The following is a 25,588-nucleotide window of genomic DNA, read 5'->3' as shown; positions in this document are numbered from 1 at the left end:
CCAGCTGTGGGGTCCCGTCATCTGGCCCATAGGCCCCACTGTGGTTGGGTCTGTCATGGCCCAGTGTAGCTGTCTGCCAGTGGAGTTAACCATCTTTTCTAGTTAACTAGTTAATCAGTAAGCATACTGGTAAGCCTCATGCTTACTGGTATGTTAACTGGTTAACATCCCTATTTGATACTTTCTGAGGAAGAAACAAAAATAGCTTCTTGTGTATTAACAAAAATTAATATCAAAATATTTTGTGAATTTTTTAGTTAATTTTCAGAAATATAATATATATTTCAATATTTGATGTGAAATGCCTGCTGAATGCAAGCCATTTTAGGATTCTGATACGGCAGACTTTTTTAGCTAGATAGCTCTTAATCTGGACAGACGGGCTTTTATAAGAAGACTCATATAATCAGTAAGAAATCAAAGATAATTTTTTTTAACTTGCTAGTAACAGTATGTTACATTATTGGAGTATAGAATCATGCTTTGCCAAAATGTGAAATTTTCTTTTGCTTCTCAGTGCTGTTCCTGGTCGTAGACAGAACACCATTGTGGTGAAAGTTCCAGGGCATGATGATAGCCACAATGAAGATGGAGAGAGTGGGTCTGAGGCCAGTGACTCAGTTTCCAACAGTGGCCAGTTAGGAAACCAAAGTATTGGGAACAATGTTACTCTTATTACACTGAACTCTGAAGGTATGTGATCAAATCCTTAAAGAACTCCAAAAAAATGTTGAAGTTGCCTATAGTATAGTAAGCATCTAATAAGACTGAATAACAAGCCCAAATAATACAGTTTCTTTTAACTTGATGTTTATTTTTCTAGGTGGAAGTGCAGATTAAGTGTATTTGCATTACTTATTGAGTATACCCCAGAGCACAGCCCTTGCAATAACAGATTGTTAGATGAGCAGTGCAAGAACACTTAATTTCATTGTTTTTAAATTTAAAGATTTGTAAAATGGCTACCAAATACTTTTTAAAAATACTTGGAAAACCAGTGGCCCTGTAGCACCTTAGACACTGACAAAAATATATATCTATAGTATCATGAGCTTTCGTGAGCACAACCTACTTCTTCAGGTGACTACCTAATACTTTGTGAGAACTAGGGAAATACTTGCATTCTCTGGGAAGCATCAAAATATACCAGTTAATTGCATCCTATAACTTATTATGCCATTTCACTGATGTTGAATTCTTCTGAAAGTAAACAGTAATTTTGGCAACAATAAATAATTTTTAACAGGAAATTCCTGTAAAAATGTACTGTTTATGGGATAGTCATATTGGCAGTTTCACAGTTTTCTAAAATCTTTACATAACACAAATTCCTGGAAAAAAAAACCCAGTAGAATATAACACTTTGAAATGTGTCTGTTGTAAGTATGTAAGGTATTAAAACAAAAAGTGAATGTTAGCTGCTATATTTTATTCACTCACAAAATGATGAAAATATAAAACAGAGACGTATTTTAGGTGAAAAGTGAACCCCCCCAAGATCATAGTAAATCACAGAGTTTTTTTTATAATTGGTTTGATTCATCATGTCACTAATTTTTAAACACAGGTTTTGTAATTTGAACCACAGACTATAGAGTTTTTTAATCAAGATCATTACATATTAGCTCTTCCTTTATTGCATTCATAAATGAACCATTCCTTTTATTTATTCCATTTATGTTCGTGTTTATATTCATGCACCACTGGGACCTATATTGATACTAAAAAATTTACATAGTGTGGTCTGGGGCAGGCCTGCTGGCTTCCGAGGAGGGGAGGAGCTGCACAGCCCATCTGCTGGCTCCTCCTCGGGGCTGGCCCGGGGCAGCTAGGGCTCTGTGGCACTGTGGCCGGGGCAGCATGGGCTGTGCTTCCGGACACTGGCTGCTCCCTAGGGTGAGGCTGCTTTTTGGAGTTGGGTTGTTTGCTGAACCCCATGGTCATTCGTAAGTATAGGTGTCCCTCCTATCATATGCCTCACTTTCTGTTTGAAGCAAAACAATCTCATTCCAGGCATATCCCATTGTCCTGGCACAACCAAACCCTGACTTTGCTTTATGCAATGATAAGAGGAAGCTGCACACTAAATTTGATGGTCCTAGCTCTTACTGTTCAGGATTAATTTAAAAAACAACAAATGGTCTGATAGCACTTTAAAGACTAACAAAACATGTAGATGGTATCATGAGCTTTCGTGGGCATAGCCCACTTCTTCAGATGACCGGACTTAGTTCTTGAACAAACTTACTCACAGATGGATGGACACACACAGAGAGATATGCACAAATTGGGTACATTTTTCAGAAAATGCTGAGCATTTGCCCTCTGAAAATCAGTTCCCTTTACCAGGTTTCTTCCACTGTACACCAAAAAACGGAGGTTCTCAGAATGACTAATCGCTTTTGGAAATGTTCTCTTCCAACTTCTGACATGCCTCCCGTGACAAAGAAAGTTGTTTATGTTGGGTATTGGGGGAAAGACAGGAAATCCAAATTTTCAAGTACCCACATTACACAATAGGCTGGTTGAGGATAGTAATGGCATTGCCGTATGAGAAATCAGGCTCTGCCGCAGTGAGGTTTGGAACGCTTCATTTGTGCTGTTGCTGATGTTTTTGACAGTCCATTTATTTATGTATATGAAGAAATTGAGTTTCACTCTTCTGGTATCTAAGTCAAATTCTTTTGTCAGATACATATAGGCATGTCTTATTGGCCCCCATTGTGAGGACATTTGTTCATACTTGAGGGATAAAATCATGTGGAGTTAGTCCCAAGCTGTCTGCTTCCTTAGGGTCAAGGAATATCTGGAAGGACGAATGCCAAGTTGTCTGCACTTAATATTCAGCCAGAGGCACTCTTTGAGTTACTGGATATGTTGGATGTACTTGAGTTTTACTGTCCATGTTCTGGATTCCTATGTTCTGTTCCTAGCTGGAAGAAGCCATTTTGAAGGAGGCTCAGACAGATAAGATGAGGTTTGTATTAGGGATGTCAGAGTTTAACCGGTTAACCTTACTGGTTAAACTCTCGGCTGCTGCTGGGAGTCCACGGGTTCAGCAGCCGCCAGGAGCCTGACAGCCCACGGAACATTTAACTGTGTAACCAACTGAAATTCAGTCGGTTACATGGGTTTGTGTGTGTGGGGGGGGAGGAGCTTTTTTTTTCTTCTTTAAAATTTTTACATCCCTAGTTTTATATTGGTTATCTGGAGGAAGCAACTGGATGATGAGGCACTGATGGCATTTGTTCCTCCGATTGCTGCTCTGTTGCTTGTTTTCACAATGTGAGCTTCTTGTTACATCACTAACTACTGCTAGATTTGGTAAGAGCAGCAGCCAGGAGCACTTTTTCCATTTACCAATGCCTAGGAGAGTTGTGATGGTTCATGTGGTCCCTTAGAGCTCTCAGACATACCTTTGTCACTCTGAGATTAGACATCAGACAGTTTCAAAGAAAAAACAGTTTCTTGTCATTTCAACCAGACTGGGCATTGTCTCAACAACCTCACTACATGTATCTTACTTCAAAGAGACTTTAACACCAGACTACAAAGGGAAACCTCAGAACTGTCATTCATGCTTAAACTTGATACTTTATGAATGGGCCTTAACAAAGATGCTAACTACCTTGCCCATTACAAAGATAGCTTTCCCAATTATCACCCCCAATATCATTATCTCATAGACACTAACCTCCCCCCCCCCCCACACACACTCCTCCCTCTGTTCTAAAATCTGATTTGTCAATTTTATGTGTGTGCACTTTTTTTTATTGTATCCCTTTAGTATATGTGGTCATGCTAATTTTCTTCCACAATTTGATCTGAGGAAGTGGGTCCGGACCACGAAAGCTCATCACCTAATAAACCATCTCGTTAGTCTTTAAAGTGCTGCATAGTACTGTCTTTTGTTTCAGCAAGACCAGACTAACACAGCTACGTCTCTATTGCTATTCTGCGATTAGATTAATGCAATAGGCTGAACATGAAACTACATCTTCAATTCATCCAGAAACTAAAACTGGTATAGAATTGGGCCGTTTATTTGCTCTAAGCAGTATACGTTACAGTGAGCATTTTACACCATGCACCATGATGTATGTTGGCTGCTATTTGATTTCTGGGTGGAGTTTAAGGTCCTGGTTTTGACATGGAAAGCTCTGAATAGTATAGGATCTGCCAACCAGTCTCCTCTGTGCCCTATTTGTGGTTTGCAAAGGTATTAAGTTTGGAGCTCCTTCAGTATAAAAAATGGAGCTGCAAACTGGGTGTTCTCCAGGAGCCTTCCTTTGAGTATATCTCAGTGGAGCTCGGAGGGCTCAAGTTAGACTGCTAAAATTAGCTGTGTGGGTGTTGAGGTACCAGCTAAGGCTTTTGAGGTAGACACCTGATGTCAGATGCAGAGAGATTGGTCTACAATGGCTAGCCTAAACTTCTGTTGGTGGTGCTGTGCTCACTCAGCTGTTAACATGTTACCACAAGCCCTGGTAAGACAGGTCTTTGGGAGCCCTGCTCATTCCTGCAGTGTTAGACATACGCCTCTTCCATCTACTTTTGTCTGAGTCTGTTGACCAGTAGAGTGTGCTGAAAACTTTGTATTTTTCCTGGCTTCCAGAGAGCAGGAAGGATAATGAGTAAGGGGATTTCTTGCTCTTATTTGTCTTGTAGTTCATTAGATTGTGGTAGGTACAATTGATTGAACAATAAATTCTAACATTTGTATTTCTATATATTGTCAAGGGCTCCTAGAGAATGTGCTAACCTTTCTTTATTTTTAAAACTGAAATTGAATAAGTAATATAAATGTTTATTTTTAAAGATTAATCTCACATTTATTTGTGTGTTTTCCCCTGACAATGGCATTTGCAAAAGTCCAGAGTAAATCTGTCTAGTTTCTGAGATGAGAGTTTTGACATGTGCAAGTGCAATGCTGTCAGGACAATTTGTGACATTGTAATGCATATATTTAGATATTTAATAATTTCCCCCCCTAAACTTTTGTGAAGTAGCACTAAAATAACTGCACTTTCAGGGAAGAGAGACACTCTGCAATTTAAATTTCTATAATCTCATGCTTTACTGAAATTATGCTAATGTGACAAGTGTTCAGGTTTTCAGAATGGATTTAATTTTGCTGCGTTTAGAGTTTTTTCCTGCAAGGGAATCTGTCTACTGAAAACATCCACTCAATGTGCAATAGCAGTCAAAAAAGCAAACAGAATGTTGGGAATCATTTAAAAAGGGATATAGAATAAGACAGAGAATATCGTATGTCCTCTGTATAAATCCATGGTACGCCGACAACTTAAATACTGTGTGTAGATGTGGCTGTCTCATCTCAAAAAAGATATCTTGGAAAAAGTTAAGAAAAGGGCAACAAAATGATTAGGTGTTTGGAACAGCTGCCATATGAAGAGAGGTTAAAAAGACTGGGATTTTTCATTTTAGAAAAGAAGAGACTAAGGGGGGTGATATGATGGAGGTCTATAACACTATGGTATGGAGAAAGTGAATAAGGAAAAGCTATCTACTTGTTCCCATAACATAAGAACTAGGGGGTCACCAACTGAAATTAATAGGTAGCAGGTTTAAAACAAACAAAAGGAAGTTTTTCTTTATGCAGCACATGGTCAACCTGTGGAACTCCTTGCCAGGGGATGTTGTGAAGACCAGGACATTAACAGGGTTCAAAAAAGAACTAGATAAGTTCATGGAGGGTAGGTCAATCAATGCTTATTAGTTAGGATGGGCAGGAATGGTATCCCTTGCCCCTGTTTGTTGATGGATGATGGGAGGGATCACTTGATGAATACCTGTTCTGTTCATTCCCTCAGGGGCACCTGACACTGACCACTGTCAGAAGACAGGATGCTGGGCTAGATGGACTTTGCTCTGATGCAGTATGGCCGTTTTATGTACAGGGCGGGGGCGGGGCTGATGATGCTCGGCACCTTCCAAAAAACAGTCCCTTAAACCTGTGCTCCTTTGGAGTGGCAGTATTTATTTTTTGGAACTACCCCATTTTTATCTGCAAAATACAGGTCAAATGGTTTATTTGTTAAAATTCCGTATAGCTCTGTGTCAGTTGTTTGTTGCGGGAACGAAGTTGCTAATACTATAAAAATATTTGTAGTTATCTGCCCTCTTTTACATGCTTGTTTAGCATAGGTTTGCACAGAGACAGATGTTGGCCTTTTATGTGATTGTTGAATATGTAAATGTGGGAGAAACGGCTAATCCATTAATGTGTCACAGCTGATTTACTTTGGACCTTTCGTAGAATCATCCATTAAAAATCTCTGAGATTTATGAACGCTTTGAGAAATGGATTAGCAATTCCCCCCCTTGCCCCTCCTTCACTCAAAGCTTAGAGAAAGCTTTGCTCAGCTGTGGAAAATACTAAGGAAACGAGTTTACAATAAATCACAGAAATTAAATTAATAAGAAAAATTCAGCAGAATGATAGGTCTGCCTTGCAGATTTATTTTCTTTACTGATTAAAGCAAAAAGTTGCAGTTTACTCTTTTCTTCGGCAAAAAGTAGAATTTTGAATGGCTAACGTTCCGAGAAATTTTGAATGGTCATAAAAATGTGAATTATTTCCTGAGATGCCAAAATGGCACAGAACAAGTAAACCTATATAGTGAAAACAAAAATGATCTAGTCCTGTCTACTTTACAGAAATAACCATGTTTAAATAGGTTTGTGACAGAAACCATAATATTTCAAAGGATAGTTCTAATCCTATAAAAAGAGATCCAGGTAGACTGGCCCTTTTGGACCTGCACAGATATCAAGCTCTGTTATTGCTAATTTTAGATATCTTTGCAGGAATGGCACTCATATGACAACATTTTATGTGTACACTGACAAGTAATAAGTCATGTTATAGCCATGTTGAAGATCCATGTTTTAGCTCTTGTAGATTACTAGACTAAAACATGGTTTTCCAATATGATTGTAACATGCTTTTTTTCCTGTCCACTAACACAAGAATAAGCCATGTTAAACATAGTTTGGCCACAATTGACTTTGAATATGATAATTTATGTTGTGACAGTGCAGATAAGGCTAAAATTATGTCAAGACATACCATGGTAATCCTATCTGGGGGATGTTACTATGTCTCATTCCTTGTAGCTTGTGATGATTTATAAACTAACCTGGATATTCCTGAAGTATCTAGTGACTCAGCACTATGGACCTAATGCAATAAGGTGCTGAACACCTCTTCAGAGGCAAAGGGATTTAGCATCTTGAAAAATCAGGTTCATGGTGTTGGATAAACACTCAGGGTATGTCTACACTAGTTCATTAGTTCGAGCTAGGTAGGGTAATGAGGGCAAGCGCAGTTGCATGTTCCTGGGCGCCGCCATTTTAAATGCCCCTTAGTCCGAACTCCGTGCCCGCGGCTACACGTGGCACCGAGTAGGTAGTTCGAATTAAAGAGCCTAATTCGAACTACCGTTACTCCTCGTGGAATGAGGAGTAATGGTAGTTCAAATTAGGATCTTTAATTCGAACTACCTACTCCTTGCCGCGGGCACGGAGTTCGGACTAAGGAGCATTTAAAAATGGCGGCGCCCAGGAACATGCAAATGAGTCCCGGGATATTTAAATCCCGGGCTTCATTTGCAACTCCGCTTGCCCTCATTACCCTACCTAGCTCAAACTAATGAACTAGTGTAGACGTACCCACATTTAGGTGTTTGCAGTTTACAATGGCTATTTTTCCCTATCTGATCATTTTTCTCAGTTTTAGCAACACAGTTTGTCTCATATCTGAAAAACCAATTATTACTAGAGTGCACTGAATTAAACTTCCAGATTAAAACAAGCTCCAAGTCACGGGAATTTGTGGCTTGGTTTTATTTATAGTTATTGAAATAGTTCTGTATGTACATGAAAAAATATTCTTTGTTTCTTAATAAAAGTCTACTTTAAAAAAATCTCATAAAAACCTAAGGTATTTATCCATATTATGAATTCAAATGATTGCCTGCAGAATTTCAGGTTTAAAAAATTTAATAGTAATTTTGATAAACAAAAAGCATCTGAAAGTGATACACTTTTAATTTTTATTTGTCAAATTTCATCCTCAAATGGACAATTAACACACCCTTTAAAATGGGACTCAGAGTGGAAATACTGACATCTTAACTTGGTGAAATACAAATGGGACTATAGTAATAAAACTGGTGCATATGAAGTCATCATGCAGTATTGAAGATAAATCTCAACAACATGTGTTTTTTGGAGAATGGTATCGGTCAAGAAATTCCCAGTGTGAGTCCGCATTAAAGCGGCTGAAAGGCTTATTTTACATAATAACCATTACTTTCTCATGTTCTTATATTAATTCCATATTTTTGGCATAGAAAATAGCAGGTGCATCCTTAATCAGTCCACTAAGAAATAACATTCTTTATACTAAGCTCATATTTTCACCCCTCAGATATTAATAAGACTGTCAGCAAAGATTCTTATTGTCATTTTGAGTGTAGGCTTAATAAAGAGTGTCTCTTGTACAGCATATAACATCTTAGTTGCAGCCTGAATTTACCTCTTTGGAATCATTGAAGCATAGTATGGGCACTGCTTGTGTGAACAGTAGTACAAGGACATGGCAAAGCATTTTTGATTAAAAATCAAGTATCTGAGTATGGGGGTTCAAGTAATGTTGATGCAAGCTGGAAACTTATGTTCCACTGACTGTCTGCTTTGAAGAGACCACCTCTTCCAAAAATAGTATTGTAAAATGCCACTGGTTTGCCCAAGTGATTAGATATCCGTTGGGAATCAATTTAAACATGATGCTTTGCTTTGGGCCTTCTGTTGCCAGAGTTCTGGATTCCTTTCTTTGATTCCTAAATGAAAATGAGTTTGTGCTCATCTTAGTTCACATGAGAAAATCTCCTATTCACTTTGGCATCACTAGCAGTCTTATATTAGAAGGGCTTTAGATAGGAGTAGCAACCATTACAGTATAGTTTGAACCTCTTAAATCCAGGACACTCTGGTCTGGCAACATCAGACCATGGATGTTGCTGGTCAGAGAGCCCTGGCGCCCAGGAATGTGAACCAGTCAGGGAGTCCAGCGGAGGGGAGCCCCCCACCATCAGACCTGTGAGCCCCATCCCCATAGTGCCCTAGCCAGGCAGGTCAGCAGCTGGACCAGCGAGTCCTGTCCCTGCTGAGCCCTGTCCTGGCATGGCAGCAGCAGAGCCCTGTCCCCGGGGAGCCCCAGCCAGGTGGGGAAGCAGTGGGATCAACAAGCCCCATCTCCGTGGAGCCCTGTCCTAGCACGGCAGCCATGGAGTCCCGTCCTAGGGAAGCTCTGACGAGGCATGGCAGCAGCGGGGCCGCTAGTAGCCTAGTCCCTGGGAAGCTTTAGCTGGGCGGGGCAGCTGCGGAGCCCTGTCTCAGAGAAGCCTTAGCCAGGCAGGACAGAAGTGGGGCTGTGGTGGCTGGGGAGCTCCATCCCTGGAGACCCCCAGCTGGCTGGCGACAGTGTGCTGAGCCCAAGCCCTGTAGCATCAGGGATGGAGCCCAGTGGCAGTGAGGCTGGAGCGGAGCCAGACAGAGGGAGGGGCAGGAGGCTAGTGGCAGAGGACCTCCCCGGTTCCAGCAATTTCCCTCATTCAGGTCAGGTCCTGAGTGTGCTGGACCAGTGAGGTCCAACCTGTACTGATCAGGATTAGGCTCACACTTTTTATTTATACAGTTGAAAGAGAGAGATACTTGAATTCTAAATGAGTGTGTCCCACACAATGGTTTAATACAGTTTAACTAACCCACCTTAAATTCTCATCTTTCATTCATTTGAATTAATTTTACTGAGTGTCCCTGTGTAGACAAGCCCTATTATACCAGCAGTAAAACCAAGAAACTAAAGTTACTCAAATTTTAAAACATTGATTACATGTATCTATAAGAAGCAAAATAAATAATATCAACAATTACTCCATTGGAATAAATGCCATGAATACCAAAAACCATGTGATTGAAAGCAGCCTGTATTTTTTTTATAATGTCTTCCGAAATTAAATATTTTAATATATGTTTTTATACTCCAGGGGGAGCTCTGTGTCAAGTGAACTCAAATAAAGGTTTTTGTTTATCTCTAGTTTAATTTACAGACTGAAGAAAAAAAGGTTTCATAATGTTTGAATATGTGTACCATTGATATATACCTGAAATGTGAACTGAAATATAAACTCTTTCTGTATGGAATTTTCTTATTTTTTATATAATGTAAAATGGTACATACATTTTAATGAAAGTCTCACTCTGGTTAAAATAGATTGAAGTCTTTCTAGGTAATATAGGTTAAAACGTTCTTGAAATACTGAAGTGACTTTATTCTAAATCTAATTTTCAAAACAGAGTCAGGCACTTAAGGGCTTACCTTTCATTGACAGTTAATGGGGCTAAGGATTCTGAATGCTTAAAAGTCACTTTTGAGAAAGGAATGTAGACTCCTAAAATCGATTGTATGCTTTTTGAAAATCAAAGAATCACAGAATACTAGAACTGGAAGGGACCTCAAGAGGTCATCAAGGCCAGTCCCCTGCCCTCACGGCAGGACTAAGCACTGTCTAGATCATTCCTGATAGACATCTATCCAACCTGTACTTAAATATCTCCAGTGATGGAGATTCCACAACCTCCCAAGGCAATGTATTCCAGTGTTTAACCACTCTGACCGTTAGGAAGTTTTTCCTAATGTCCAACCCAAACCTCCCTGGCTGCAGTTTAAGCCCATTGCTTCTTGTCCTATCATCAGAGGTCAAGGAGAACAATTTTTCTCCTTCCTTCTTGTAACACCCTTTTAGATACTTGAAAACTGCTATAATTTCCCCTCTCAGGGTACGTCTAGACTACATGGCTCCGTCGACGGAGCCATATAAAATAGTTTACCCGGCATAGCGAAAGAAGGCATACCGGAGTGGTCGACAAAGGTTTCCCTTGTCGACCGCGCCATTTCTAGACTGCCGCGTTGTGCCGGATCAGCTGATCGTCGGCACAGAGCGGCAGCCATTTTTATTTTAATGAAGCGGGGATTATTTAAATCCCCCCTTCTTTGACTATGCCGGGTAAACTAGTTTACATGGCTCCGTCGATGGAGCCGTATAGTCTAGACGTACCCTCAGTCTGCTCTTTTCTAAACTAAACAAGCTTAGTTCTTTCAGTCTTCCCTCATAGCTCACGTTTTCTAGATCTTTAATAATTTTTGTTGCTCTTCCCTGGACCTTCTCCAATTTCTCCACATCTTTCTTTCTACACATATTGTTACCCATAGATTAAAATCTTTTAACCCATAGATTAAAAGGAGTGTGTTAAACACTCTTTAGGTCCATAACAGAGTTTGGTGTTAGCCTTTCATTATTGAATATGTGCTCAGGGTGGCACAGAGCAATATTTGGAGGAGTCATTGGATGATGAACACAGGTCTGATAAACTTTAGAAAGTAAAAATTGACTAACCTGTTGACTCTGCTGTGACTGTTTGATTTACATTACAGTTATGATGAGAAAAATGAACTGTTTGTCTCTTGGTATATGCATTTTTACTCCTCAAGGTCATATATATGAAGATTATATTTTGTGGTGGAAGCACATCTATGGAGTGTCCATCTGCACAGTGAAGTATTTTTTTCATGAGGGAGAAGGTGATAGGTTGAATATTTGTCAAATGTAGCAATAATCCTATAAATCAATTTTTCCCCTCTGAAGTATGGCTTTTAGAGATTTGATGAGTTACCCGAATGTTTCCATGTGCACACTGTTCCCATATGCTTCAGAAGTCTTTTGGATAATAGTCATTCTCTGAATATATAGATATTTTCGTTTCAGTACAAATGCTTACTTAAAAACATTCTTATGAGTTATAGCATGACAAGTATTAAACAAAACATTTTGCCACACCAGCATTTATCAATTTGAATAAAGACTGATCTTCTTAAAAGTTTTGGTGGCTGAAAACAGAGTTAACATTCATAAAAAACAACTTTGTTTTTGCCACTTTCTCATCAGGCACTGTACATTTTTCTTACTCTAGAGAAAATCTGACAATACTACCCATAGAAATTTTTCTTCTCAGTATTTTTAATTAAAAGTAACTTTTTTTTGACAGTGCAGATTTTTTTAAAGTGTGTTTTTGTTGTTTTAAAAATGAATTGTTAGGAGGGAGAGATTTTATGATCAGGATTAATTTAAGGTTTACGTTAGTGATACATGTGCCTTTGTTATCTCTTTTGTTTAGCAGTCCAATAACTAGAGGTCTATAAAATAGTATAGAGGTCTATACTACAGGTCTGGAGAAAATGAATAATGAGAAGTTATTTACTTATTCCCATAACATAAGAAGTAGGGTTCACCAAATGAAATTAATAGGTAGCAGGCTTAAAAGAAACAAAAGAAAATTTTTCTTCATGCAACACACAGTGGAACTCCTTGCCAGAGGATGTTGTGAAGAGCAGGACTTTAGTTCTTTTTGAAACCTGTTAAATAAATTCCTGTAGGTTAGGTCCATCAATACTTATTAGCCAAGAAAAGGTTAAGAAAACCAGGCATATTTAGTCTTGAGAAAAGAAAACTGAGGGGAGATCTGATACATCTTTGGATATGGTAATGGCTCACAGGAAGAAGGCTGTGACAGTTGTTTTCTATTTCTAGTGAAGGTAGAGCAAGCAGTACAGTACTAGGTTTAATCTACAGTAAAGTAGATTCAATTTAGAAATTTCCTAATAGCTAAACATAATCAGGATAGTTAAGTTATGAACTAGGCTTCCAAGGACGATTATAGAATCTCCTTCATAAGTGTTTTTTAAGAACTAGTTGCACAAATGCCTGTCAGAGTTTGTCATTGGACAAACATCTCAGACACTTCGCCAAAGGATTAATGCCCACAAAACAGATATCAGACAAGATCACAAAGAAAAAACAGTTTCTTGCCATTTTAACCAGAAAGGACACTCAATGACTTAACCACCTGCATTCTGCTACAAAGACCTTTTACATCTGCACTTGAAAGGGAATCCTCTGAACTGTCATTCATGTTAAAATTCGACACTCTCCAAAGAGGATTGAACAAACACTTGAACTATCTTACACATTATCAAGATAGCTTTCCCAATTATCACCTCTAATACCATTAACTCACAAACATCCCACTCTCCCCACCTCTAATATCGTCAATTCACAGACACTTACCTTCCTTCCCCCCCCTCCCCCCGCATCCCCCTCCTGTTCTGAAATGTGATTTGTCCTTTGCATATGCGTTCATTTTTTTAAATTGTATCCTTTGGTATATATGGTTGTGACTATTTTCTTCCACTATTTGATCTGAGGAAGTGGGTCTGGCCCACGAAAGCTCATCATCTAATAAACCATCTTGTTAGTCTTTAAAGTGCTACATTGTCCTGCATTTTGTCAGAGTTGGTCTAGGTTTATTTGGTCGTGCCTCAGTGCAGGCAGCTGGATTTGAAGACTTCCCAAAATCCCTTCCAGACCTACATTTCTGTGATTTTTATAATGCTATGAAACGAAGGGCTAATTTCACTAAAATAGGGAGAATAATGGTGGTGTCTGCCTTATTACCTTTTGTCTAACGTTTAAGGCACTCACCTGGGATGTGGGAGGCTGGAGTTGGAGTACTTGCTCTGGAGCAGGACCTGGAATTTGTGTTGCTTCATCCCAGGTGAATGCTCTACCAACAAGGCTATAGAGTCAGTCTCACATTTTCTGGCTCAGTGACAATTAAAATATTTAGTACAACATGGACCAGCTTAAGGAAGGAGGAGATTGGGAGAGACCTACCCCAGAACACCCATAGCCGGGTAGTTAGAACTCTCAAAAGGGGTGCAGGGGAACCTGCATTCAAGTGCAAGAAGGTATTTGAGCTTGGATCTCCCATGTCCCTCTTAAGTGCACTTACCATGGGCTAAAGGTTCAAAGTGAGCCATTGCCACTAAGTGCTTTTCTAGTGGTTTAGAAATGGTCCCTAAATTCTCTTTTGAATCTAGTCAGAAAAATCAAAATGTTTTGTTTTTATAATCTTGAAATGGTTCATTTTGATACTTAAGAATTTTTGTCTTTTTTGTTTTGTTTTGTTTTGTTTTGTTTTGACTGAAGCAGTTAGGAGAAATTGACACAAATTCAGCAAATATTTCAGTTTACCTGAATCTGCATTTTTTGGCAAAAAAAAAGAAAAGAAAAGAAAAAGGGTTGTCCAAAACGTTAGCACAAGTTTAATCTTGACTTCTTCCAATACATCATGCTGGAGGTGTAGAGAGGGCCTGTGAACTCACTGTACATGAGAATGTGCTTTACTTTAAGCATATAGGTAGTCCCCTTGAAATCATTGGAACTCCTTATTTTTAAAGTTATGTAATCAAGAGCTTTGTTGAACTGGAGCCTTAATTGGGAAGTAAGGTTTTCATTATACTCATGTCAATGCCAGCTCCAAAGAGCTTACAGTCTGTATCCAACAGAGTGAGAATGGTGCACAGGACTTTAATGCCAGTATACCATAAGTGTAGCATTATGAAGTTTAGGTTTTAAATTTTCAATATAAAGTCCTGAACCAAACTTCTGGATCTGTTCCCTTTCCTATGCCAATGTTTTTGGTGCTCTGGATTTAGATATTGTGCTTTGGGTCTATGTCTAGTGAAAAGATAATTATTTTATTTGTGGATTTTTACATTTTCGTGGTTTGTGTAGCGGCAGTCATGACCTATGGGTCAGGGATTTCCTGGCAGTTTAAGACTAGCTGTAAATGGGCCCACAGCAAAATTAAAGCAGACTTGGATTCTGCCCTGAGGCTGATCATGAGCTGATAGAATGCCTAGCTTGAAGGTCATTATTACTTAATTATTTTCTCCTTACCTCTCTGCATGCTTGCTCACATCTGTTACCACGCTTTGCTTATAACATCTTTTCCTACACTCTTTTTCTGTGCTTCCTCCAAAAAGCTTGACAATGGCTAATCTATTGGTGTACTGAGACCACTGTTGACCAGTACAGTCTCATTGATTCTTTTTGCTCTCCTGTTTGTCTGTAGCTCTCTGTTGTCTCTTGTATCATAGATGCAGAAGACAGATTATTAGACTGTAAGATCTTCAGGGCAAGGAGTGTTGTTATGAGTCTGCATGCTTTTGTCTGCTCCACCCAGTTGCTTTATTCACACACAACCCCCGTGTCACTTTGCGACACCCGCCCCGCCCTCTATGCATGAGCCGTAGAGGTCAGACGGAGTGGGAGATTACACCCGATTGTAGTTCCTAGATCACCTGCCGACGGCGGAGAAGGGGGTCCGGGCCCACCAACTCTCCTGGACCCCGGCCCAGAGCCCTAGCGCAGGGAACCGTGCTCCCTGCGATAGCAGGCGGGGGGTTACCCCTAAACTTGCCTACTCGCGGGCTTCGTGACCCCGCTGTGGGCCAACGCTCGACCCCACCGCCGGGGACCCTCATGGCAACCCCTCAGGTGGGTCCCCCTGCACTCCCATCTCTCCCTTCCCCATTACCTGCCACCTCCATTTTCCTTCCCCCTTCATGCTCTTCCCCAAGCTTTTATCCTCCTCCCCCTCCTGGACTCGGCGCATGATCTTACCCTCCCCAGTCGCCCCGCCAACCTTTCCGCCCCTGCCCCCTGTCGCGCTGGTGACGTCACTCGCCACGACTGGCGGGGCGCTTTGCCCAGATGTTTCCCCTGCCTCCTGCTGGACTCCCGCACCCCGTGGGCCGGCCCCCTCCCCGTGCGTACTTGACGGCGCTTGTGCCGCTGCTTCTGGAGCAGCGCGGGCGTCCGCCCCTCCGGCGTCCTGACTTCCCCTCCGTTGGCCGTTGTCTCACCCCGCCACAAGTGTCTTTTTGTGTTGTGTGTGCAGTACCTACTACAATAGCATCCTGGTCCATAACCAAGGCTCCTAGGTGCTGCTGTAATACAAATAAAAAATTCATGAGCTTTGTTGAGATTCTTTTATATTTTTCTTCTTCCCTTTTCTCCTTGTTGGAGATAGAAAAATCTTGAGGGTTTTTTGGTTTGGTTTGGTTTCACTGTTACATTCCTTACTGTGTTCCTTGTCTTTTTCTGTTTTGTTTCCTTCTTCATTTGCTTATGGGTTTTAAACAAAATAATCATATCTTTGGGTACTGACGTTATTCCAAAATAACAAAGAGCGCGTCTACACAGCAAGCCATTATTTTGAAATAATGTCGAGCTGGAGGACTTCTTACTGCGACTCCTGTAACTCTCATTTTACGAGGAGTAAGGGAAGTTGAAGGAAGAGTGTTCTTCCCTTGACTTCCTGCTGTGTAGACAATGCCAAAAGCCAAATTAAGCTATTTCAACTTAAGCTATGTAATTGACGTAGCTCAAGTTGCGTAGCTTAATACTTTCACCCTGCTTTGTAGATGTATCCTTTTAGATTTAGCTAGAGTGTATTGCAAATTGGTGTAGTTAGATGTGGACTGCGCAGGAATGAGGTGGTAGGAAAGGCCTCATGAAGGCCCTCTGTCCAGCATCAAACTTCATGAAAATATTCCTGCTTGCACTGTGCTGTCAACCACAGAAATGGATACCATCAAAAATTAGATCCTCAATAGTTTTAATTTACATCATAGTGATAAACTTAATTGTAAACAGCATACACGAATCAACATTTACTCATATTAAAAACATGAAAGAAAAACTAAAAGTGTTAACAAATGAAGATAAACATCCTTTTCATGTTCAGAGATAAAAATGTGAAGGTACAATTGTTCAGTTAATTAAATATTGAAATCTGACCATGAATATTTGGTTCGTATAGCTTTCAGGTATAGGGACAAACATTAATGGGTCAATAGTGATGATGATAATTATTGTTACTAGGGTAGCTGCATCTCTTTACCCTTTGAATTTTTTTTTAAGTGCAGCCGTCAAGCATTGGTTTTTTTGTTCTTTTTGGGGTGGAAGAACATGATTTTCTGACCTTAGACAGAGTCCTAGGATAAAGTAGTACCATTCATATCGTGTAGGTCTGATTGAGTTTGACATCTGTGGTTCTTCCTTTGGGAATCTGTGACCAATTGTGTAAAATGACAAAATAGCCTTTTAAAACAAAAACAAAAAAAATGTTTATTTTGTAGTAAGAACAAAGCATTTAGAGAAAAATATTAAAACTGTGCTGTCTACAGATGTCTACTTTACCTGAAGCTTTACTATTCCAAGTTAGTAACCTAGACAGGTATAATTCCTTCAGACACTCCTGTCAGGATCTTGTGTCTCAGTATGGTTCACTTGAACTACCACCCCTTTTGTTGGAAGAGTTTTACTTTTTGAACCGTATCTTCCTTGTATGTGAAGTTAGGAATATGAAGTGTGGATCTGGTTTTAACTCCGAATTGTGCTAACGAGGGCCTTCCTGTGCTATCTCATGCTGAAACCCATTTTGGACCCAGTTTCCACTTTAGGTGAGAAAAATCTGAACTGAGCACAAGGAATTCTCTCCTTGGGCAAAAGGGATACAATAGTATACTCTCTATAGAAAATTCTGGTTTATCTTGGAAAGATAAAATGTACAGGAACCTTTACAGAAATTTATAGAATTTACATTGTAGTGAACGAAAAATACTCTTGACTCGGTCATTGTAGTGATTTTACATCTTAGTAACAAACAGCAAAAGAGTGACTGATTGCTCTGTACATACTAATTTTGCTGGCAAAAAGTAATTTACTGAATTTCGGTCTGGAGTTATTCAGGAGGGGTCAGGATTTCATGCCATGGCATCTGGCTCTGTTGATGATGATAACCAGAAGGATGATTGCATATGTACTCGATGATGTGGGCCCAGGGACCACCGTAGACTCCAAGAGAGCCCTCCCCCATCCCAAAGACCGCAAATCGAATAAGGATCAAAGGTGGCCGGGCAGGTTTATTGTTAAGTGAAGTACAGTAATAGTTGTAAATAAAAGGTATTAGCAATAGACAATCATTGTTAGTTTTAATGTAGTTTTCACTTGAAACTTTTGTTTCATACTGAACTTCCATTTTAGATGTAGGCGGGCTCTGGATTTGGAATGTGCATTTAATATTTTTTGGCTTCATACTATCTTTAGGCTTCTTTAAAGTGTTCATTGTTGGCAGCTAACTTGCTTCAGTCAAATCAAAGGATGTTCTAGCAATTCCAAATAGTGCCCTAAAACCAGAGTTGTCAATCTCCTCTTTTCAGATGGGATGGCTTCGATATAGTTTCTATATTAAATAGACACTAAAACTAATTATAGTCACTTCAGGGAAAGTGGTATTCTTTTGAAAACCGTCATATGCATGAGAATTGACATGTTAAATTTTCAGTGTTTAGTTCAGATCAAATATGCAGATTCTGTTATTATTAATGTGGATTTTATATGTAATCTGCCATGCCATTCTTGTGTTTAGAAAGGTACTTAAATGCATGGCTAACTCAATATTGGTAATTCCAGGCATTCAAATTTCATGGATCAGGTTTCCTAAAATAATTAGACTTAAATTAATTGGATGCTTTTTATTTGCCTTCTGGTATTTGAGCTTTTAGTTGGCACTTTGGTCATGTTTTATCTGCAACCCATGATGGCTAGAAAATTACTTTTTTAAAAAATGAGAGTCTTGATTCTCACATGACCACACAATTTTAAGATCTGGGACTTTAATAAAATATCAGCTATAACAAGCACATTAAAATCACAAGAATTGGAAAGAATTCAACTTAATGTTCAGCATCTGAGTAGTACTATTGAACACAGTTAGACCTAGTTACAGTCTTAAAGTAAGAAACATCTGGTTAAGAAACTTGCTGAATCAGAGCCACAATGGTAGAGCTTTACTTAGAGGGTGCGTCTCTTTTGCGCAAAAACTTGCCAGCTGTCTACACTGGCCGCTTGAATTTGTGCAAGAGCACTGACTTTGTGATGTACAAAATCAGTGCTTCTTGCGCAAATACTTTCACACTCTCGCTCGGGAAAAAGCCCCCTTGCGCAAGAGGGCCAGTGTAGAAGAATTGTTTTGCGCAAAAAAGCCCCGATGACTAAAATGGCGATCGGGGCTTTCTTGCGCAAAATTGTGTCTAGACTGGCCACGGATGCTTTTGCGCAAAAGCATCCGTGCCAATCTAGACGCTCTTTTGAGGAAATACTTTTAATGGAAAAACTTTTCCATTAAAAGTATTTCCGCAAAATCATGCCAGTCTAGACGCAGCCAGAGAGATTAAAAGGTATTTGTTGAAAATATCTTTAATTTTTCAAGCCTAACCCATTTGAAATGTAAAATGTCAAAAAGTTATAACTCTATTCTGTGTGCACATTTGTTTCTCACTGTAGGATTATTTGTGAGTGTTGGGTTGCTGACATTGGACCTGATCTGGAGCCCAAACGAGTCTCCCAATTTGACTACAGTGGGCTTTGTTTAGAAAATGTAACACTATTTATTTCCTATCCTGCTTCTCATGCCTTTCTCACCACAAATGAATGAATGTACAGAACTATAGTTAGCAAAGGGGTGATTTGAAAAGTATGTTTATGTTCTTCCAGCCTTTCAAGTTGTGTCACTTTAAGGTTTCTAATTGCTGAAGAATAGATAGGAAAGCATCTTGACATATCATTGTGCATTTGTATTTGAGGGAGGAAGAAGTACTTGGAAAACAGCAAATGACTTACAGATTATTAAATATAATAAATAGGATTTAACAGTGAAACTAGATTAAAGATTTATTTTCCTAGAAGCACAGTAGCTTGACAATGTTTAACATAATATCTTTTTTGCATTTTTATTTCATTCTATATGTTTTTAAGTATTGTTCCTGCTCCTTCTTATGCAAGGCTTTGATAGATGGTTTGAAAACGTAAGAAGGCCTAAAACCAGGAAAAGGCGATTGAGGTGTGTCATACTTTTTCCTTAATTGTTTTATATATACTGCTTTAAAATGTGTACTGACAAATGGATCTTATTGTCCCTAAGCACAGTGGTGCTTCTTTCAGTGGCCTTTCTTGGTAATTTATTCCATATGTTTAGAACCCTTTGGGTGAAAGTGTTTTTCCAAAACTGTTTGTGTTGCCAGTTTCCTAGTGTTGAGATCATTTTCCTTGGGTTTGTTTTTTTGATCATTTTGAAGAGTTTGTCAGTTTCATAAATTCTCTTCATAATATAACGAAAGAAACAATTAAGTCACCAGAAATTCATTTTTCTTGCCAAAGTCCAACAGCAAAGGAGCCAGTATTACAGTAGATGTTGGAACCAGTGTGGTGTAGAAAATCACGGAACGATCTGTGTGTATTGGGTGTGGGATAAGTAATAACTATGGCTAGCTAAAGAATAGAACCTCAAGGTTAATTTTCTCAGAAGTGGCACTTGTACCATGCACAGCACCTGTAGATTGTGCCAAAACAGACAATTGGCTGTTTGACTGGTGCTACTTTGGAGCTGTTCTTATATCTGTTGGTGTCTGGATGAGGTATAACTTAATTAAACCATCACCAATATAATTGCAGAAAAAGACCTGTCTCTCTTTAAATACTATTGGGGGCTGTGCTCTCTGCTCGCTACGCTTGCCTACCCTCCTCTCTCTCTGGCCGCTTTTGCTTTGCTGAGAGAGCCTGTTGACACTGGTGAGGTGATGATGTCATTCTGTCACCTGGCAGGAACATTCTGTCATCCAGCAAGAAAAACTTTCTCTCATATATGAGAGAGATGCCATAAAGCATGTTGAATAGAAAACCGTACAGTTAGCTATCAGCTAATGTACACTTGTAAGGCAGGAATAACAGTAACAATCTTTAAAATTAAAGTCCACATGCAATATCCTGGCTATAAATCCTATGAAAATGTTGTATTTTCCATTATATATCTGCTGCTACATTTTCTGTTTTTGAGGAAGGGAAGCCTTTCCAAATTATTCTGTTAAGAACCTATAATAACTTCCTTTGATTCATAATTCATGTCTGTAGATGTGTACTCCTATTTCCTGTTTGTTGCTTTGCTACATCTGCATGTTCAGCTGGAAGCATTAGGGACTTTTCCAGAATATTTACCAATTCCTTTATTTTTTTCCCTTACAGTGCTAGCGTGCTTTCCATGTAGTGGATTTATGTATTTTTTTTCTTTGAAGCAGTTCTTCAGTGCAGTGTTGTTTTACATAGATGTCTGCAGAGTAGCTTTTGATGTACAAGACCTCAACTACCTAAATTGTCCAAAACAATTCTTTCTAGCCTGCCATCTTAGACCTTGATTCTGCAAAAACATAAATACATGTTTCATTTAAACCACGTGGGTGATCCCACTGAGTTCATTTGGACTACTTATGTAAAGGTAAGCACACATTAAAGTCTTCACAGGATTGGAACCGTAGAGTTGAATCTCAGTCTGAGATTTTTGTCAGCAGTATATTGTATTATCCCTGAGATTAATATCTTCAAATAATAGGGCAAAGACATGATCTTTCCTTCTGAAATAAAGATGGCAATACTGTATGCTAATTAAAGCATGAGATTTGGAGTCAGATTCCTGATTCTAGTCTTGTCTCTACTGTGGACTAATTAGCCAGATCTTTCTCCATTTCTTTTCATCCTAATAATAAAGTGAAGATAGTAATAGCTACCTAATATAAGAACTTTATTATCCTCTCCTTAAAAAGTGCTATATAAACCTTATTAGTATCCTTAATCAAACTTCTTCCTCTCTACAATTCCTTTATTTGATCTCACAAATTGGGTTTGCAGCCTTCCTGGAACCCTCACTCCCATAGTAAACTAATAAATGTAAATTAATTCATATGTTCAGAAATACATTACATATCTTGTGGACAACAAGCAATCATTCTGTACAAACCTTTCTCCTTCACCTTGTGAAACACTGAATCTGACCTAAAAGTGAACATTCAAACCCTGACTGACATGAGTAGTTCTGAATTGGTCAAAGAGTTCTGCTGATTTCAGTGAGGTTACTTGCCTGAGTCAGGATTGTTCATGTAAAGAAGGATTTGTGTGACCCCAATTCTGAGATTATATACATTCTGAAACTGGCAACTTTTTTTTATCTATGGAATGGTAGCAATTCTTATGGAACTAACAAAAATATTAAATAGCAACTTTCATGTACCTGATGTCAAATGGATTTTTAGTTTGCTTAGAATCTAAGTCCCTTTATTGACTACAGGTTGTACCTTCCTGATCTGGCACCCTCGAGACCTGACTGGTTCTGAACCAGGCAATTTGCTGGACCAGGGGAGGTCAATATAGCGAGCCCAAGGGTTTCGCTTTTCCCTAGGCAGCTCCACTGTCACACAAGACTCTACTTCCCCCATAGCACTAGGGAAAAGGAGCTTTACTTTTTGCCTGTGGCTTACCTATCTCTTGGGCATCCTCTCTCCTGCCAGGACTCCGCTCTCCCCACAGTGGCTGGGGACTCCACTGCTGTCCGGAGCTCCACTCTCTCCCCGGTGGCTTCATTGCCAACTGGGACTCTGTGCTCCTGCTGGTGGCTGGGAGCTCCTTTTTGTCCCCAGTGGCTCTGTCATCATCTGGGGGCTCTGCTACTGCCCAGTGGCTCCACCCAGCAGCCCTGCTCTCACCTGTCTGCTCCATGCTGTGCTCCTCTCAGCGTTTCTGTGCTCCCCCTAGCATGCCGCTATAGCCCAGGAGGCTCCATGCTCCCTTCAGGCAGCCATGCTGCTGCCATCAACTGTGACATAGAGCTATGCTCCTCCCCCTTACTCCCTAGGGACCGAGGGTACTATGTTCCTCCCCCAGAGGCTCTATCTTGGCACCCTAGCTTGGCAATGCCCCAGCCTGACAGCTCATCCCCATGAGTGCTCTCATGGAGGTCAATTGATGGTGCTGGACCAGGGAACTCTGGATTATGGAGTTTCAACCTGTACTAGCTTTGTAACAACCATTTTTCCATTACTTGAGGCACTCTCTGAAATTGTGTGCCATTGGCCTACTAAAGTTTAAGTATGCTGGGTTGGGTATGAGTTCAGATGTGCAGACTTGTCAGTCATAGGAACATTTAACTATTTAATAACCTTCCTGTTGGCAGTTTCATAATCATTCATTCTTCTTCCCGTGATTACTCATGGCCTTTGCATTTTAGGTGTACACATGCTTGCCGCCTGTACTGCTGTTGGGTAATTTTCTCCCTACCAGCACCTGTAGGGGAGTAGCTCCAATCACCCCTGAAGTGGCGCCACGATGAGAGATACTGTGCGCTTCCCTCACCCTCAGTTACTTCTTGTGGCCATAGATGGTGCATCAGAACTGCTGGCTTCGACTCCTCATAGCTAGATCTTCTCTAGTTAGCAGGTCTTGTAGATATCAAACTGGTTGAATAACTAAGTTTAGGTCTGTGGTGGGCAAGACACAACCTGTGGGCCAAATCCGGCCTATCAAGCTACTGGATCCAGCCCTCAGGCCACTCCGCTGGGACCCTTTGGCACAGAGAAGCTCCGTGCCACTTTAAGTGTTCCCTGTGGCTTTCTGTTTTAGACACCTGGGAAAGGGGGAGGCTTTGAATGCTGCCCCCAGTACAATTTTGGAAACCGGATAATAAGAGCTGAGAAATTGTGCTGAGGGTGGGGGCAGCACATGAAGACTCTCCCCCCCCCCCCCCCACACACACACACTCCTGTGCCAAGAGCAGAGAGCTACAGGAAGCAGCCAGCTGTTTTGAACAGCCTGGGACTGCGGCAGGCAGGGAGCCTGCTTCAGCGTTCCACAAGGCTGCTGGCCAGGAGCCATGTAGGTGAGCACCTCCCAGCCAGAGGCTGCCTCTGGCACCCCAGCCCCTTCTTCCCCCAACTCCCTGCCCTAGGTCACAATCCAAACCTTCTGAGCCCTCCCTCCCCAGGTCACATTTCCCTACCAGACCCTGTACCCCTTCCATACCCCACCCAGGCCAGAATCCTCTCCTGCACCCATACTCCCTCCCAGACCCTACACCTCAATCTCTTGCCCCAGATCACAACCACCTCCATCACCCAAACTCTCTCTCAAACCCAATACTCTCCAATTCCTTACCCAGAACTCCCTTCTGCACCCAGCCTCCATCCCAGACCCTGCACCTCCTCCTTAGAAAAGTGCATTAATGATAAGTACTGAATTTGCAGGTAATTTAAGTCCCGTACCAAAAAGGAGAGGGACATTCAGTTGAGGGCACTTCTATTGGAATCAGCACCAACTCCACCAGGGGAGCAGGTGCCTGCCTTGACCTCACTCACCATGCCCATGTGCCTTCCTCCAATTGGCATCCCTCACCCTTGCCAACCATGGTGAGGAAGGCAAAGGCTTCAGCCAAGGGCTGCTCCTCACCAGCCCAAAAAGTGAAGGAGAGGTGAGGAAGGAGGCAAGACCTGCATTGGGTGGCTCATCACCTTGGCCAGGAAGTCAAACTTCGTCTCAAGTGGAGTGACCCAGCCCTGCCCAGCGTGAATTGTCAGCACGAAGGAGTGACAATGGCCTCTGGCACCCAGAGTAGGAGTGAGCAATAATGAAGTGTGGTCAGTGTCAGCGAGGCTTCAGCACTGTTCCTTGGTTTGTTTCCTGGAGCACCAGTTGTTGTCTCGCAGAAGGGAGCTTGGGGTAGAGGATTGGAGTGTGTGACAGGGCGCTTGCCCTGCACTGGACCTTTAAGAGCAAAGCCCAGCCCACAGTAGGGGCTGGGAGTTTAGTCCCAGCTGAGGCCGCATTAGCTGATTAGGGCCCAGCTGGGAGCTATATAAGAGAACGGGCTGCTGCTCTGGGGGGAGAGGAGTGAGAGCCTGGCTGCTGGGGGAGTAGGAGACTCCCTGGAGCTAGGGCAGTGATGGGGAGGCAAGGCAGAGCTAGGGGAGCTCTGGCCAAGAGAGCTCCCAGACTGCAGGGCCTGAAGCACGGCCCGCTGAAGAAACAACAACCCCTGGAAGGGGGGCTCAGAGATTGACGTAGGCACTGCTGGAGGGCAATGTCCTGAAGAGGACGCCGTGGCCTGGAGGGAAAAGGGGAGACACCACCAGAAGGAAGCCCCCCAGCCAGCCAGCCAGAAGGAGCTAATTCCCAGGACAGATGTCTGGTGGCGCTATGGTGGTGAGTGAGCCCCCTCACAGAGTGCAAGAGGGGATGTGGGGTCTAGGAGATGGTTTGGTGTTGGCTGTCCTAGTCATGTCAACGTTCCTTAGACCTCCACTCTTGCTCCAGCTCTCGTAATCATTCCAGATCCCAGCACCAAAGGCATGATGGGAGGTGTAAATGGACAGATGACTGCTGCGGATCCATTTTTCCCGAGCTGATGTTGGGGCCCCATGATATAGGCTCTTTGCAGAGAAGCACTGGTGGGCGCACACCGTGTACCATTCTGAGAGAGGCAGTTGTGAGCCCTTTCTTTCCTGGTTACCACGCAGTGCACTCCCACCGTTGTAGGCTGACACAGACCAAAGATCCCTGCTTCCCGGTCAAGCACAGGCTCCATTGGTGCTGCCCCAGACATCGGCACCACAACTGCTGGTATGTCCAAAAGGACAGTGTCCAACACCCTGGTTCCTGTGGAACCCTTTGGAATTTACACCAGGTTTCTAAGTCAGTCTTAGGAGTATCAGAGA

The 25,588-nt window shown here is 41.2% G+C and overlaps 1 protein-coding gene across 4 annotated transcripts in view; it reads left to right on the top strand.

Annotated features, from left to right (window-relative positions):
* BANP (BTG3 associated nuclear protein) overlaps window positions 1-25,588 on the top strand; it is a 280,256-nt gene that overhangs the window by 73,372 nt on the left and 181,296 nt on the right. For all 4 annotated transcript variants that reach the window (XR_012906631.1, XM_075939922.1, XM_075939923.1 and 1 more), the window contains one exon: window positions 518-693. Coding sequence is in view for 3 of the 4 variants with exons in the window: in XM_075939922.1 (XP_075796037.1) it covers window positions 518-693 (176 nt within the window). In the remaining variant the exon portion in view is untranslated. The remainder of the gene's footprint in view (window positions 1-517; window positions 694-25,588) is intronic.

The sequence above is a fragment of the Pelodiscus sinensis genome, chromosome 12, assembly GCF_049634645.1.
Source record: "Pelodiscus sinensis isolate JC-2024 chromosome 12, ASM4963464v1, whole genome shotgun sequence".
Classification (NCBI taxonomy): domain Eukaryota; kingdom Metazoa; phylum Chordata; order Testudines; family Trionychidae; genus Pelodiscus; species Pelodiscus sinensis.
This window is presented reverse-complemented; position numbering and strand designations above follow the sequence as displayed.